General features: G+C 42.1%; 1 protein-coding gene across 3 annotated transcripts in view; it reads left to right on the top strand.

Moving 5' to 3' along the window:
- Positions 1–13,938, top strand: part of THAP3 (THAP domain containing 3) — a 152,019-nt gene that overhangs the window by 8,815 nt on the left and 129,266 nt on the right. For all 3 annotated transcript variants that reach the window (XM_069240222.1, XM_069240220.1, XM_069240221.1), the window contains exon 2: positions 1,107–1,311. In XM_069240222.1, the coding sequence (XP_069096323.1) occupies positions 1,279–1,311 (33 nt within the window). In that variant the 5' untranslated portion in view covers positions 1,107–1,278. The remainder of the gene's footprint in view (positions 1–1,106; positions 1,312–13,938) is intronic.

The following is a 13,938-nucleotide window of genomic DNA, read 5'->3' as shown; positions in this document are numbered from 1 at the left end:
ACCATAATCCCTGAGTCCCTTTATGCAGATCAACTTCTCCAAGTATTTCTGCTGTTGTGACCAGCTCCGCCTAACCACCTCTAAAAGGCCCTCCCTCCAGCTTGAGGATGTCTCTGGGGTCTATTACACAGCTCCAACTATTATCTCATCTCACTCAGAGACATGAAGAAATGTGAGGGACCCTTGTGTATCTTATAGCTTTGCTTGAAATCACAACATATATTACAAATTCACAGCACTTAGTATTGTTTCACAGATTTAAATGTTTTTCTAAGCTTCTAAACTCTTTACACGTGGTCTGGGGAGGTTATTGCCTTCATATTTGGGCTCTCCTTGTCCCTGTCTCTGTTATAAAGTATTTTGGTTATAATGCTACAATGCATGGCTCCTAGAGGTGAAAAGGGATAAAGCTCTGTAGGCCTTCTCTACAGTAAAGCATGTTGAAAGACCAACTAGTTTCACTGTACCTTTGATCAAAGGAAATGTCTTCAGCTGTTTCAGAGAACCAAACAATGTGGAAGTTACTCCGTCGACACTACTTTATACATTTTCACCCCTTAAGCTAGACTGCTAGCTCCTGCATTGCCATCAGCAAGAACACAGAAATATATGATCTGAAGACTAAAACTAGCGGCTACCTGCTGAAACTCTGGAATGGCAGCACACTGCTTCTAAAATTCTCACCACAATACATTTAGTTGGTAGAAGAACTAAGAATGTTTGTTTTCTCTTGCTATTTCTCTCACACCCTTCTCTTCATGAACTTTTTACCCACTTGTTTTATTAGGTCCTAATATTATACCCATCCTCAAACTAGTGTCTACGTGATTACTGAACAATGAATTCTATTAAATGGTCTATGAAATTCTGTGTATGTTCTCAAATAATATGTTAACAATACCTTTTACCATCCATTCTTTGCTTAAATATGCTAAATAAAACTGATTACAAAAATGCTTTTTTTTTTGTACTGGCATGGAAATTCCACAGAACTCGGGTGGTATAAAATTATAATTGAAATAGCTTTTAGGAGGTAATAAACCCCCTGTAAAAAAAAAAAAACATATAACTAGTTCATAAGTCATGGAAGGTGCTTTATTTTGCAGATTCCCATTCAGCAGGCCTGACTTACTTGGAGAGTGGATTGCCCGAATTGGATATGCTAATTTTAACCCAAAGCGCCACACTGTAATTTGCTCCGCCCATTTCATACCAGACTGTTTCAGCAAATATGGAAACAGGAAGAACCTTAAGGAAAATGCAATTCCCACTGTCTTCATGTCTGAAGACCAGCGGCTTGAAAAGTTACTGGTAAGGATTCATATTTTTAGTATACTCCAATATTCCCAGATAATTTTTCTTGTCAATGTACTGCAGTATGCATATTTACTTTAAAAAAAATGTCATGTTGCCTGCAAAGGATCAGCATTCTTTGTGACTTTTTCATGTATGCTTAATGGTAGTCTCCCTCCTCAAATTATGTGAAGGTTTTTAATCAGACACCTGTCCCTGCTCTTGGTTTCGTACAGCAGAGATTTCCTTTGTTTATAGGAAAGCTACGCCACTGCTTCCCTTTCTTTGTTTCGATGGTCCACTTACTGGTATGTCCTGTGTTCTGCAGGTCATTTGAGAAGACAATCTACACCAAAGAGAAATTATTAATTCATTCACATCTGCCCCTAAAGACCACCAACTCTGTGAAAGTGGTATATGATATATGCATTTCATGCGGCCAGTGAATCTTAAACATTTTACAGGGTTTTTTCCAACTTTGCATGTTTGTGCTGTGGGGCTGAAAAAACAACCTAAAAAGGTCCCTTTACTTAAGCCATCATTTCTAGTTGTAAATTCACACAACAATAAAGCAGACACGTTTACCATAAATGTAAAGTACAGTTCTTATATAAGTGTAATAGAAGTAATAGTAAGATACGTTTAAAAAAATAGTGATATGCTTACTTTTTTCTCATTTATAATTTGACATTTTAGGACTCATTCCCATTGTTTTCAAAATGTTTTTTAAATTTGATTTGAAGTTCACAAGTAAATTGTATCACTGATCATCACAGCAAACTTTTCATACCTGTGTAATGATGATAATACCTCGCCAGTCCTAAACACAACCCTGTCCCTCCCTCTTCCAATACAATAAATCAAATTCTGATTGCACATTCAGTTAACTTTAGGGGCAAAGTTTAACACACTATCACTGAACATTTAAGCCGTTATAAAATGCAATAACTTTATTCTCTAATAACTTTTCAGAAAGTTTGATTCATAGTACATCTCGAACTTTACTGCAACCAATATCAGCATAAAAACAACATACAAAATGGAATTCACTATAAGCCCTTTGGGGAGTATTCCAAAAGAAAACCTTTTGTTATGTGACACACTTCACTGTCTCAGCCCAGCACAATGACTATCCCGCCACATAGGCTTTGAGACTAATACCATGGGCCCATCAATATAGAGTAATCACAAACCAGACAGACCAATCAAAAGTTCTTTCATAATTTTTAAAAGGGGTGTACAGAACCTGCATCATTTTCTTTTGTGTAATTAAGTGAAATTCTGACAATTATGCAAAACAAAAAAAATCTGTCTTTTTGAACTGTATTTTAGCACTAAATGTGTCCTAGCAAATTTTGACACAAGAATGCATTTTGAGCTAACAATAATTGGAAAAAACGAAAGCACCTCAAACACCAGCTGCTTGCATTCACAGTAAAGCTTTACAATGAATGGCATGTTCTTGGTAAACGTTTACTGCAAACGGCGCGTAATTACGCTAAGTGTCATGATGGTGTTTTTTGGGGAATTTTGTGTAACAGGTATAATGCAAAATTACTGAAATTACATGAACTATATTACCATAATTTAAATTATACCCAGGCCTAATTTTTACCTGTTTTTCACGTATCCTATAGAGAAATGCAAATCACAAAACATTCTACCTAGCCTGGGAGGGACATATTGAGAGAGAACTTGACAAATTTGAAGCATTTTACCTTTGCATTTGTAGTGTACATTATCATTACATTACAAAATCTCAACATTATCTCAGCCATTTCTCCCAGAGAGCCTGATATCTATTATTTGTATTTTTTACTTTTGGTCAAGGAGGGATAATACTTTCATCTAAAACTTTAATTGAATCTAGACTTTCCTAACTGTTAGTTCAGAGAATCGTTATTCTATGGCAAGACACTGAAGTTCTTATGATAGTTTAAAACTTACCACACACCAGTAAGCCATCTTCTGTGCTGGTTTAAATTAACAGTCTTTGCGTAATGAATCACTAAACCATTCATCTGGCCTCAGTATGACCTCCAGTCTGTCTCTACTTTGAACGAAGGGACATACTGGAGGTCTCTAGTTGAATGAGCCCAGTACTGGAAAGATCAATCCCTCCACCCATTCCTCCAAGGTGTGAGAAGACCTGCTTTAACAGCCATTATTTTGGCTATTAAAAGTGACTAACACCCCTTGAACTCAAATGCTTGATTATTTATTCATAAACCTTAAGACATTTGTAAGGAAATGCCTCCTTGGCATGGTTACCCCATTACCTTTTGCCTTTTGCTGATGCCAGTTATGATTGAAAGTGTGCTGGGACCCTGCAAACCAGGCCCCAGCACCAGTGTTCTTTCCCTAAACTGTACCTTTGCTTCCACAATTGGCACAGCCCTGGCACCCAGATAAGTCCCTTGTAAATGGTACCCCTGGTACAAGAGCCCTGATGCCAGAGAAGATCTCTAAGGGCTGCAGCATGTCTTATGCCACCCTGGAGACCCCTCACTCAGCACATGCACACTGCCTCACAGCTTGTGTGTGCTGGTGGGGAGAAAATGAGTAAGTCGACATGGCACTCCCCACAGAGTGCCATGCCAACATCCTACCGCCTGTGGGATAGGTAAGTCACCCTCTAGCAGGCCTTACAGCCCTAAGGCAGGGTGCACTATACCACAGGTGAGGGCATATGTGCATGAGCACTATGCCCCTACAGCGTCTAAGCAAAACCTTAGACATTGTTAGTCCAGGGTAACCATATAGAGTACATGGTCTGGGAGTTGGTCAAATACGAACCCCACGGTTCCATAATGGCTACACTGAAATCTGGGAAATTTGGTATCAAACTTCTCAGCACATAAATACACACTGGTGCCAGTGTGGAATTTATGGTAAAATACACCCAGAGGGCATCTTAGAGATGGCCCCTGAATACCAGTCCGACTCCTAGTGCTAGGCTGACCAGTTTCTGCCAGCCTTCCACAACCAGGCGACTTGCTGGCCACATGGGGAGAGTGCCTTTGTCACTCTGTGGCCAGGAACAAAGCCTGTACTGGGTGGAGGTGCTTCTCACCTCCCCCTGCAGGAACTGTAACACCTGACAGTGAGCCTCAAAGGCTCATGCCTTTTGTTAGAGCACCCCATAGCATCCCAGCTAGTGGAGATGCCTGCCCCTCCTGCTACTGCCCCCACTTTTTGTGGCAAGGCTGGAGGAGTTAATGAGAAAAACAAGGAGGAGTCACCCACCAGTCAGGACAGCCCCTAAGGTGTCCTGAGCTGAGGTGACCCCTGCCTTTAGAAATACTCCATCTTGAGATTGGATAGGGACGTGCCCCTCTCCCCTCAGGGAGGAGGCACAAAGAGGGTGTAGCCACTCTCCAGGACTGTAGCCATTGTCTACTGTCCCCAGACCTAAACACACTCCTAAATTTAGGATTTAGGAGCACCCCAGAACCTAGGAAATCAGATTCCTGCAACCTGAAACAAGAAGGACTGCTGACCTGAAAGCCCTGCAGAGACGACGGAGACAACAACTGCTTTGGCCCCAGCCCCACTGGCCTGTCTCCTGACTCGAAGAAAACAGCGACACATCCGACAGGGACCAGCAACTTCTGAAGCCTCAGAGGACTGCCCTGAAACCCGAAGGACCAAGCAACTCCAGAGAACAGCGGCACTGTTGACCCACAGCAACATCTTTGCAACAAAGAAGCAACTTTTAAAGAACTCACTCTTCCTGCCGGAAGTGTGAGACTTCACCCTCTGCACCCGACGCCCCCGGCTCGAGCTCCAGAGAACCAACACCACAGGGAGGACTCCCAGGCGACTGTGACCTCGTGAGTAGCCCGAGACGACCCCCTGGAACCCTACAGCGACACCTGCAGAGAGAATCCAAAGGCTCCCCCTGACCGCGACTGCCTGTAACAAGGAACCCGATGCCTGGGCCAGGCACTGCACCTGCAGCCCCTTGGACCAGAAGGAACGAACTTCAGTGCAGGAGTGAACACCAAGTGACCCTCTGCCTAGCCCAGTCGGTGGTTGACCCGAAAAGCCCCCCTGTGCCCTGCCTGCACCGCTTGAGTGACCCCCGGGTCCCTCGATTGATTCTAATACAAAACCTGATGCCTGCTTTGCACACTGCACCTGGCTGCCCCAGTGCCGCTGAGGGTGTGTTTTCTGTGCGTACTTGTGTTCCCCCCCCCCCCAGTGCTCTACAAAACCCCCCTGGTCTGCCCTCCGAGGACGCCGGTACTTACCTGCTGCCAGACTGGAACCGGAGCACCCCTGTTCTTCATAGGTGCCTATGTGTTTTGGGCACCTCTTTGAACTCTGCACCTGACCCGCCCCATGCTGCTGGTGTGGTAACTTTGGGGTTGCCTTGAACCCCCAACGGTGGGCTGCCTATGTCCAGGAACTTGAACTTGTAAGTGCCTTACTTACCTGACAAACTAACCATTACTTACCTCCCCCAGGAACTGTTGATTTTTGCACTGTCCACTTTTAAAATAGCTTATTGCCACTTTAACTAAAACTGTGTATGTTACTACTCTAATTCAAAGTTCCTAACTTACCTATGTGGAGCACCTTGCATTTTATGTATTTACTTCAAATCTTGAACTTGTGGTTCTTAAAATAAATTAAGAAAATATATTTTTCTATATAAAAAACCATTGGCCTAGAGTTAAGTCTTTGAGTGTGTGTTCCTCATTTATTGCCTGTGTGTGTACAACAAATGCTTAACACTACCCTCTGATAAGCCTACTGCTCGACCACTCTACCACAAAATAGAGCATTCAAATGATCTAATTTTGCCACTAACTTACCTCTAAGGGGAACCCTTCAACTCTGTGCACACTATCTCTTACTTTGAGATAGTATATACAGAGCCAACTTTCTATAACATTTGACCATCCATATTTGTAGTTTCAGGGAAGGCTGGATACAGTGCCATTATGGAGGCTGAAGTAATCATTGTGAATTGACAAACAACATTCAGTCCACTAAAAAAGAACTTGCTTTGATGTTCATTGTCTTCAGCTCGGAAAGTATTGTAGAAGAGATCAGACCTAAAAGCCACAAGTGACAGGATTACTGTATTGTAAATTTGCAGTTATATAGTGTTCCATCCTGCTGACTTTGCACCATAGCACATTGCCAACAAGTAGCATGCTACTTCATGGGAGTGCTATGGATGGAAGCATCTGTTTCTCTTATGTGGAATGTATGTATTGTAATTTGATATGCATGAAAGCCAGAGTTGTGCTGTGATCAGATTTTTATGTTGCACGTATGCAAAACATTGAACTGCAAATGTTAATTTGAGCGGTGGACATGTAAGTCTGTTAGTGAATAATGGAGGGATAGGAGGGGAAAGACTCTAGAAAGTGTTAGTTGGGAGATCACTTTAATAAGATAAGGTTTAGGATGAATAAATGAGAGATGAAGGAGGAAAGAGTCTGTAAAAAGGGATTGGGGAGATCATGGTAATGAGGTTTGGGATGAGTCAAAAGAGAGATACTTGAGGAAAGAATTTAGAAGGGTTGCTTGGGAGTTCATAGTAGTAAACTGAGGTTTGGGTGAGCCAGGAGGGATAGAGTAGGGAAGATCCAGGAGCGTTTTTGTTGGAGTTCACAGTAGTAGGATGAGGTTTGGGATGAGTCAGACCGTGGAGATGGAGAATAGATTGAGAGAGCTCAAGGATGAGACAGAGTAGTGCATCTCATTCTGAAAGATATCAGCAAGATCAAGAAGAAACCAGCACAATAATCCCAATATCCTTTGTGAGCCCACAGCACCAATTCATAGGCCATTTACAGTTGTTAGGTACACAACACATTACTCTTACTAGAATCTTCTTTCCAAGTAACTAGACAGATGTTGCACCCTGGGGCCACTTAGATTGTCAGCCTGGCACTTGAACATGTGGAGTTCGCACACAAATTTTCTAAAAACCTGAAGAGACATTTTGTAGCAAAGTTGTGCACCTGCCATGATAAAACAAAAACATATGCCATGATAAAAACAAAACTACAAAGCAAAAGGTAAGAGGTTTTGAGCACAATGTTCTAGCAGTGCTTATTCCCAGTTTCACGGAAGCCTAATCAACTTCTACCATACTTTCTGAGCCCGTCAAACTCTGGTTTAAAATTTAACTTGCTGAGGACACTTTGCTGTTTTGCCAGTGCATCACTGAGAAAGTGTGACATCTATTCAGATCTTTCATTCGAGTATATCACTAATCGGCATTGTAGGAGCACAACATCATTGTTTGCAGCTAATTAAGCTTACTTTGATCCAGTTCACAGAACTGACATTATACTCCTGTCTGGGAAAGTGGCACTTTTTCTAGTGCAAATGTCATAGAGAAATAGATTCAGGCATTCACGAATAAGGGCCAGTTCATCTGTTTCTAAAAGTACAGTTATCTTCTGTACAAACCATACATTTATTACAGTGATTCAAACTGACCTCCATTTCATTATCATGTCAACCTTCCATCAAATTTTTCCCAAAATTGATCTCAGACATGATTTAAAAAAATGCTTATCCCTGTATGCATTTATAATAAATAAAGAATCTGTTTGAGATAGGTTGTATTAATAGGCACTTCTTTGTACATCACTATGAATTTAGGCTGGGTTGAAGCACACTTCCCCCTCCATCTCCAGGAGGACAGGCTGAGGTGAGGCACACTTTCCCATATATTGTTAAAATATTAAGCAGGGTTGATGTGCATTTCCTGCTGCTTCTCCAAAAAAATAGTTTAGGTTGATGTACACTTTTTCCTCTATCACTAGGAACATAGGCTAGCTTGATGCACACTTTCTCAGACATCGCTAGAACAAAAGGCAGTATTGATGCACACTTCCACCTCCATTACTAGCAGAACAGGCTGGGTTGATGCCCTCTTCCCTCTGTCACCAGGAGAACAGGATTGGTTGATGCCCACTACTGGCTCCATCACCAGAAGAGGCTGGACTGATGTACACTTCCCCCGCCATCAATCAGGATATGCTCAGTTCTTCTTCATCTTGCATGAATGGACCTGTCGAGTCCATGCTTTTTGTATGTCTCGAGTCTTGATATGCTGTGTATGCACTCCCATTTCAGTTAGCTTAGTGCATTTTAAAAATCTCTCATAGTCTCACTTCATATTTATAGAATAACAATACTCTTGATGGCCAGCTATCAAAAGCTTCCTGTACTCTCGTTTAGAAATCTATGTAACATATATACCTTCCACCTCATGAGAATACTGCCCAGCCAGTTCTCTCACCTTCTGGTAAGTACATGTATACAATAAAGGAGGATAGAGCAACCCATGGGAATAGTTCTTACAGAAACAATAGCTAGTGAGAGGAAAGACGCATTTTCAATTGTTTTCTGAAACTGATGGAGGATAGAGAATGGTGATGAATCCAATATTTTAAATACCTGCAACTCAACCACGCCTGGACTGCAGAGAGAATTGATACAGCAGACATCCCAGGATAAGCTCTCCTCGAGGAGAGAGTACTCTGGGGGGGGGGGAGTTGGAGGCAAGAGCAGTTTCCTGGACATTTAAACCGATTAACAACAACATGCCTGACTCATTAAAAAAGTTAGAACGAACAATGGGAAAGTGAGATAGGAGATACGGACTAGGTGGCAGCCTTGATGCACCCAAAGGAGGTGGCGATACAATCCAGGCTAAGGCTACACAGGGTCTATTACAATAGGGTCCGCCTACACAATTTTGGGAGAGTGAGGACCCCCAACTGTCTCAGATGTGGGGCAGAAAGAGGTCATTCCTCCATATGCTTTTGGATTGCCTCAGCATGCAATCATATTGGTCTGAAATATTGAGAGTTTTTTTTTATAGATATTTTATTGGTTTTAATTGCCAAGAATTACAATACAAATAATCAATAACAATACAGCCATCTTCCACAGTGTGACATAAGGCATTGATGGTTTATCGTAGATCAACGCCCATTACATCATGCATCAATTGCAATTATATCCCAGAATCCTACCCTCCTGGTACTGTGAACGGCAGTGCACACACTTCAGCAGTCTCTCATTCCTCTGCTTCTAAGAATACATTCAGTGATTCCACCTCTCGAACCTGGTTAGCAGTGTCCCCAAAGTTTGTAGATCTTCAGCGATTCATCTCATCTACACTGACAAGGGTATATTTTTTCCACCACCACCCATTTGTTAACATCACGTATCCAACCTTCCTCACTGGGCCATTTATGTCCCCTCCACGCGATTGCAACTCTTTGCTTTGCTAATAACCGGGTTAAATGCATGCATTTCCATTCCATCTTCTTAACATTACGCTTCTTAATATCAGCCAGCAGACAAGTTACTGGGTCGAAATTTTAAGAGAGGTAAGTACGGTACTGGCGGATTCCATCCCAGAAGACCCAAAATATGTTCTGCTGGGTATACACATAGATGTTGACATCCCACAAGCCAAACTCCTTTTCAGCAATCTGAGTCTAGTAGTGGCAAGAATAGATGTGGTCACATATTGGGAAACTCCAGAGCAAGCAACTCTCCAAGAATGGAAAACAGGAATGGATTAATACATGGGAGATGAAAGGGTCACATATAAGGCTAGATGGTGCCTGAGGAAGTTCCATAAGTTATGGTGTCCGTGGAGGAAAAACTGTATAATTGATGTGGAAGATAGTGAGGAAATGCCCTGACCGATACAGTCTCAATGTACTAAAGGGGATGACTGCCAAGACTGTTCTCCTGTCAGATACTTGCTTTAATGCCATGAACTAACTGAAAATGTTCTGCACCACTGAGAATATTGAAAGAATGCATTTCTATTCCAATTTAGTTGCTATTGTAGGTGCTTTTTGAGCACCGTTTATTGTTTGTTGGAAAGTCAAATAAAAATATTAACCTCTTCGATGTGTCTCCGGCTGGGAGTGTCTTACCTATCGGGGCTTGTGTGCGTCAGATGGCTCTCGGCCGTCCGACATACACAGTACTGGAAATCCTGCTGGTGTAGGCATCGGAGGGATTTCCAGCAAAAAGAAACAGCCTCGGCAGGTGGGAGAAAGCATCCCCACCTTCCCATGATGTTTCTTTGTTTTCTGATGCATGCTGGTGTAATTTCCCTGAACATGAAAGTGAAATAAGTGATCAACTCATTTCACTTTCTCTGCACCGACGCTCGTGGGTCTTTTTTCATTACTAGTTCAGGGGTGGGGGCTGGCCAGAAATGTAAGGAAAATGGGTGTTATCAGTAAACGTTTGAGATTTGTGGGGCATTGTAGGTAAGAAAACCTAATGGGATACACACAAGTCACACTGTCCTGGTTTCCCCTAGGTGTCTAGTTAAAAATAATTGCAGGTTGGCTAGGTTTCCCTAGGTGCTGGCTGAGGTAGGGTCGAAATCTAGAGCTACCCACACGACAAAAGAGGGTCAGTTTTTGGTGGAAAATTGCACTGCATACATGTGTTTTGGGCTGTTTCCTGTTGTGGGCACTAGGTCTACCCACACAATTGAGGTACCATTTTTATCGGGAGACTGGGGGGGGGGGGAGGGGGGGAATGCTGAATGGAAGGACATTTGTGGCTCCCTACAGTTTCCAGAACGTTCTATCACAGCAATGTGGGGAACACATGTTTTTGTTTCTCACCGTTAAAGGTTTTCCAAGGGATTCTGGGTAAAAAGTTGTGGGGAGAGCCATGCAAGTGAGCCCACGCTGCATATCCCTATGTATCTAGTTTTCAAAAGTGTACAGGTGGGCTAGGTTTCCCTAGGTGCGAGCTGTGCTAGAGTCCAAAATCCACAGCTAGGCACATTGCAAAAAATGAGTCAGTTTTCAGTTGAAAAATGTGATGTGTCCACATTGAATTTTATGGTGCGCCTTGTAGCGGGCACTAGGCCTAACAACACAAATGAGGTACCATTTGTATCAGGAGTCCTGGGGGAATGCTGGGTGGAAGGAAGTTTGTGGCTCCCCACAGATTCCAGAAATTTGTATCACAGAAATGAGAGGAATTCTTTTTTTTAAATTTTTTTTTTTTTTTAAGGCAAATTTTGAGGTTTTGAAATTGATTCCGGGTAGAATAATGTGGTGAGAACCACACAAGTCACCCCATCATGGATTCCCCTAGGTGTCTAGTTAAAAAAAATATACAGGTTTACTAAGGTTCCCTAGGTGCCGGCTGTGCTAGGCCCAAAATCCACAGCTAGGCATTTGAAAAAAAAAGAGTCCATTTTCAGTGGAAAAATGTGATGTATCCACGTTGCGTTTTCGGCCGTTTCCTGTTGCAGCGACTAGGTCCCACACAAGTGAGATACCATTTTTATTGACAAACTTGGGGGAACATAGACTAGCAGAACAAATGTTATTACCATTTGTCCTTCTCTGCATTTGCACCTTCCAAATGTAAGACAGTGTGTAAGAAAGAAGTCATTTTGAGATAGATATTCACATTGCTAGTATGGGTACCCCCAAATTCAGAGATGTGCAACTAACCACTGCTTCTAAACTCCATACATATCTTGTGCCCATTTCGGAAATACAAAGGTTTCCTTGATAACTATTTTTCATTCTTGATATTAATGAATTGCTGTATACCCGGTACACAGTGAAAAACCATTGCACGGTGGAACTCAGTTATTTCCTCTGGGAACATTTGGTTCTTGGTGAACTTACAAGCCCTATATATCCCTGCAACCAGAAGGGTCCAGAGGACACAACGATATACTGCGTTTGAAAATCTGCCATAGGTAGAAGAAGTCACAGATGAAAATATAGAGACAAATAACTGTTTTTTCTTTGATCATGGGAAGAATGCTGCATTGATCTTATTCAGTCTTTCAGCAGCATTCAATACTGTCTCCGATTCCATTCCTTTTCAACCCTTTGCTGATTTGAGAGTTTGAGGTCAGATATTGGGTCTTTTCTGAACTACTTCAGGGGGGCATTCAGTCTTAGTCACTCCTTTCTCATCAGCCATCAAACTACTTGAGCTGGGGGTGCCACAGGGCTCTTCTTTTAGCCTTACTTTATTTAACATATATATGTCTCTGCTTGCCCATTTGGTTGAATCGTTTGGATGAAAAATCATCTCCTATGCTAATGATCACAGTTTTCGTTTCTCTTTGGAGAGTGACTCGACATCTATTATAAGGTCTTTTAAAATCTGTCTGCCTCCAGTCTTTAAATGGATGCACATGAGCCACTTGACGTGGAGTTCAGATAAGACGAAAGTCCTCTTTATTTGGGTCCCAGAGAGCCAACTGCTGGGATTTTGGTTGGCAAACATAGGTCTTCCTCTCCCCTGCCAACTATAGTTGCTAAAACTCTTGAAGTCATGTTTGACAATCAACTTTCTGTTCTGTCTCTGGTGTCTGCAGCAGTAGGCTTCTGTTTTTCTGTGCACTGTACCCTGAAAAAAAATCTCTTTCCCTGTTCCCATTCCACACTAGGAAATAGTGGTTCATGCTATGCTAGCCTGTTGGCTGGATCACACAGTGCATTTTAAATCAGGCTTTCAGAAGGCCTGATTGGTCAGTGTCAGGTAGTCCAGAATGCCGAAGCTCACCTAATTCTATAATGTCCCTGGCATGGTTTGGTCTCTTCTCTTGCAGTAGTGCCAAAGGTCAGGCGGTGGACGAAGGGGGTGGGTGGTTTGTGTTTTTTTTTCTTTTTTTTTCTTTCTTTCTTTTTTTGCAGCCAGGGACCATACTCTGCTTCCTTTTGAACTCAAGACCCTGGGCCCTGAATTGCTATTTTGAAAGAGATTGAAATTCTTTATTTTCTCTTGTAAGGGTTGTTTGAGTTCAGCAGTCTTCAGCAACGGAACGCTCCTAGGAGTAGCAGCCTGCTTTCCAAAACAACTTAATTCATTCCAATGGGTGTATCCATAACATCTGGGACAACTACTTCGACAGACAAAAAAGCAATGGACAGAGTGCTTGAATTTGTTTTGGCTACTAGTAGCTTATTCCAGTCCATCGTTTTTAATTCACTGTTGGGGTGTCTGTTCCGAGCACCTTGGTTAGAACAAGTCTCTGATGCTCCTATACTGCCACCTCCATCCTAACAATCACGTACTCGAAAGAGGGGTCACGTAAACCAGTGTGAAAAGAAGTCCCTCATAGCCTTGTTAGGGCTATGAAGTGTTATATACACTGAACAAAAATCATCTTTTCAATCAGGTAGGCACCCTATCATGTACAAAGTGGCATTTCATGATTTTTTTTGTATTTGAAATGTTAAATTAACAATGTGAAGCTTAGTAAACATGGAACGCACATTCAGCATGACCATGTAATGAGAAAGCCTGGGGACATTTTTCTGTGGCCTTTGTGTTTGCAGTGAAGGCATCTATGAACCTGTAGTGTTGGCTGAGTCTTGAAAAATCATCCTGATTTGAAACACGATTGGTAGTGATGGATCAAGACATACACATGGTAAAGCAGTTCGCATGTGCATATTGGATCGTGTTAATTGAACCATTTCAAATACAAATAGTTCATATAATTCATGTAATTTTCGCATGCAGTAAGAATGTTTATCAAATGTTACTACGGGCCTGTGCCTAGTCAAGGCTGAAACGTCAGGTCGTGGGATGCACTCTCACTTTTAGAAATCATTTTACAGCTTGCACATTTCTAATGCTGCTTTA

This window comes from Pleurodeles waltl, chromosome 6 (assembly GCF_031143425.1).
Source record: "Pleurodeles waltl isolate 20211129_DDA chromosome 6, aPleWal1.hap1.20221129, whole genome shotgun sequence".
NCBI lineage: Eukaryota > Metazoa > Chordata > Amphibia > Caudata > Salamandridae > Pleurodeles > Pleurodeles waltl.
The sequence above is the reverse complement of the archived record's forward strand: the minus strand, read 5'-3'. Positions and strand labels throughout refer to the sequence as shown.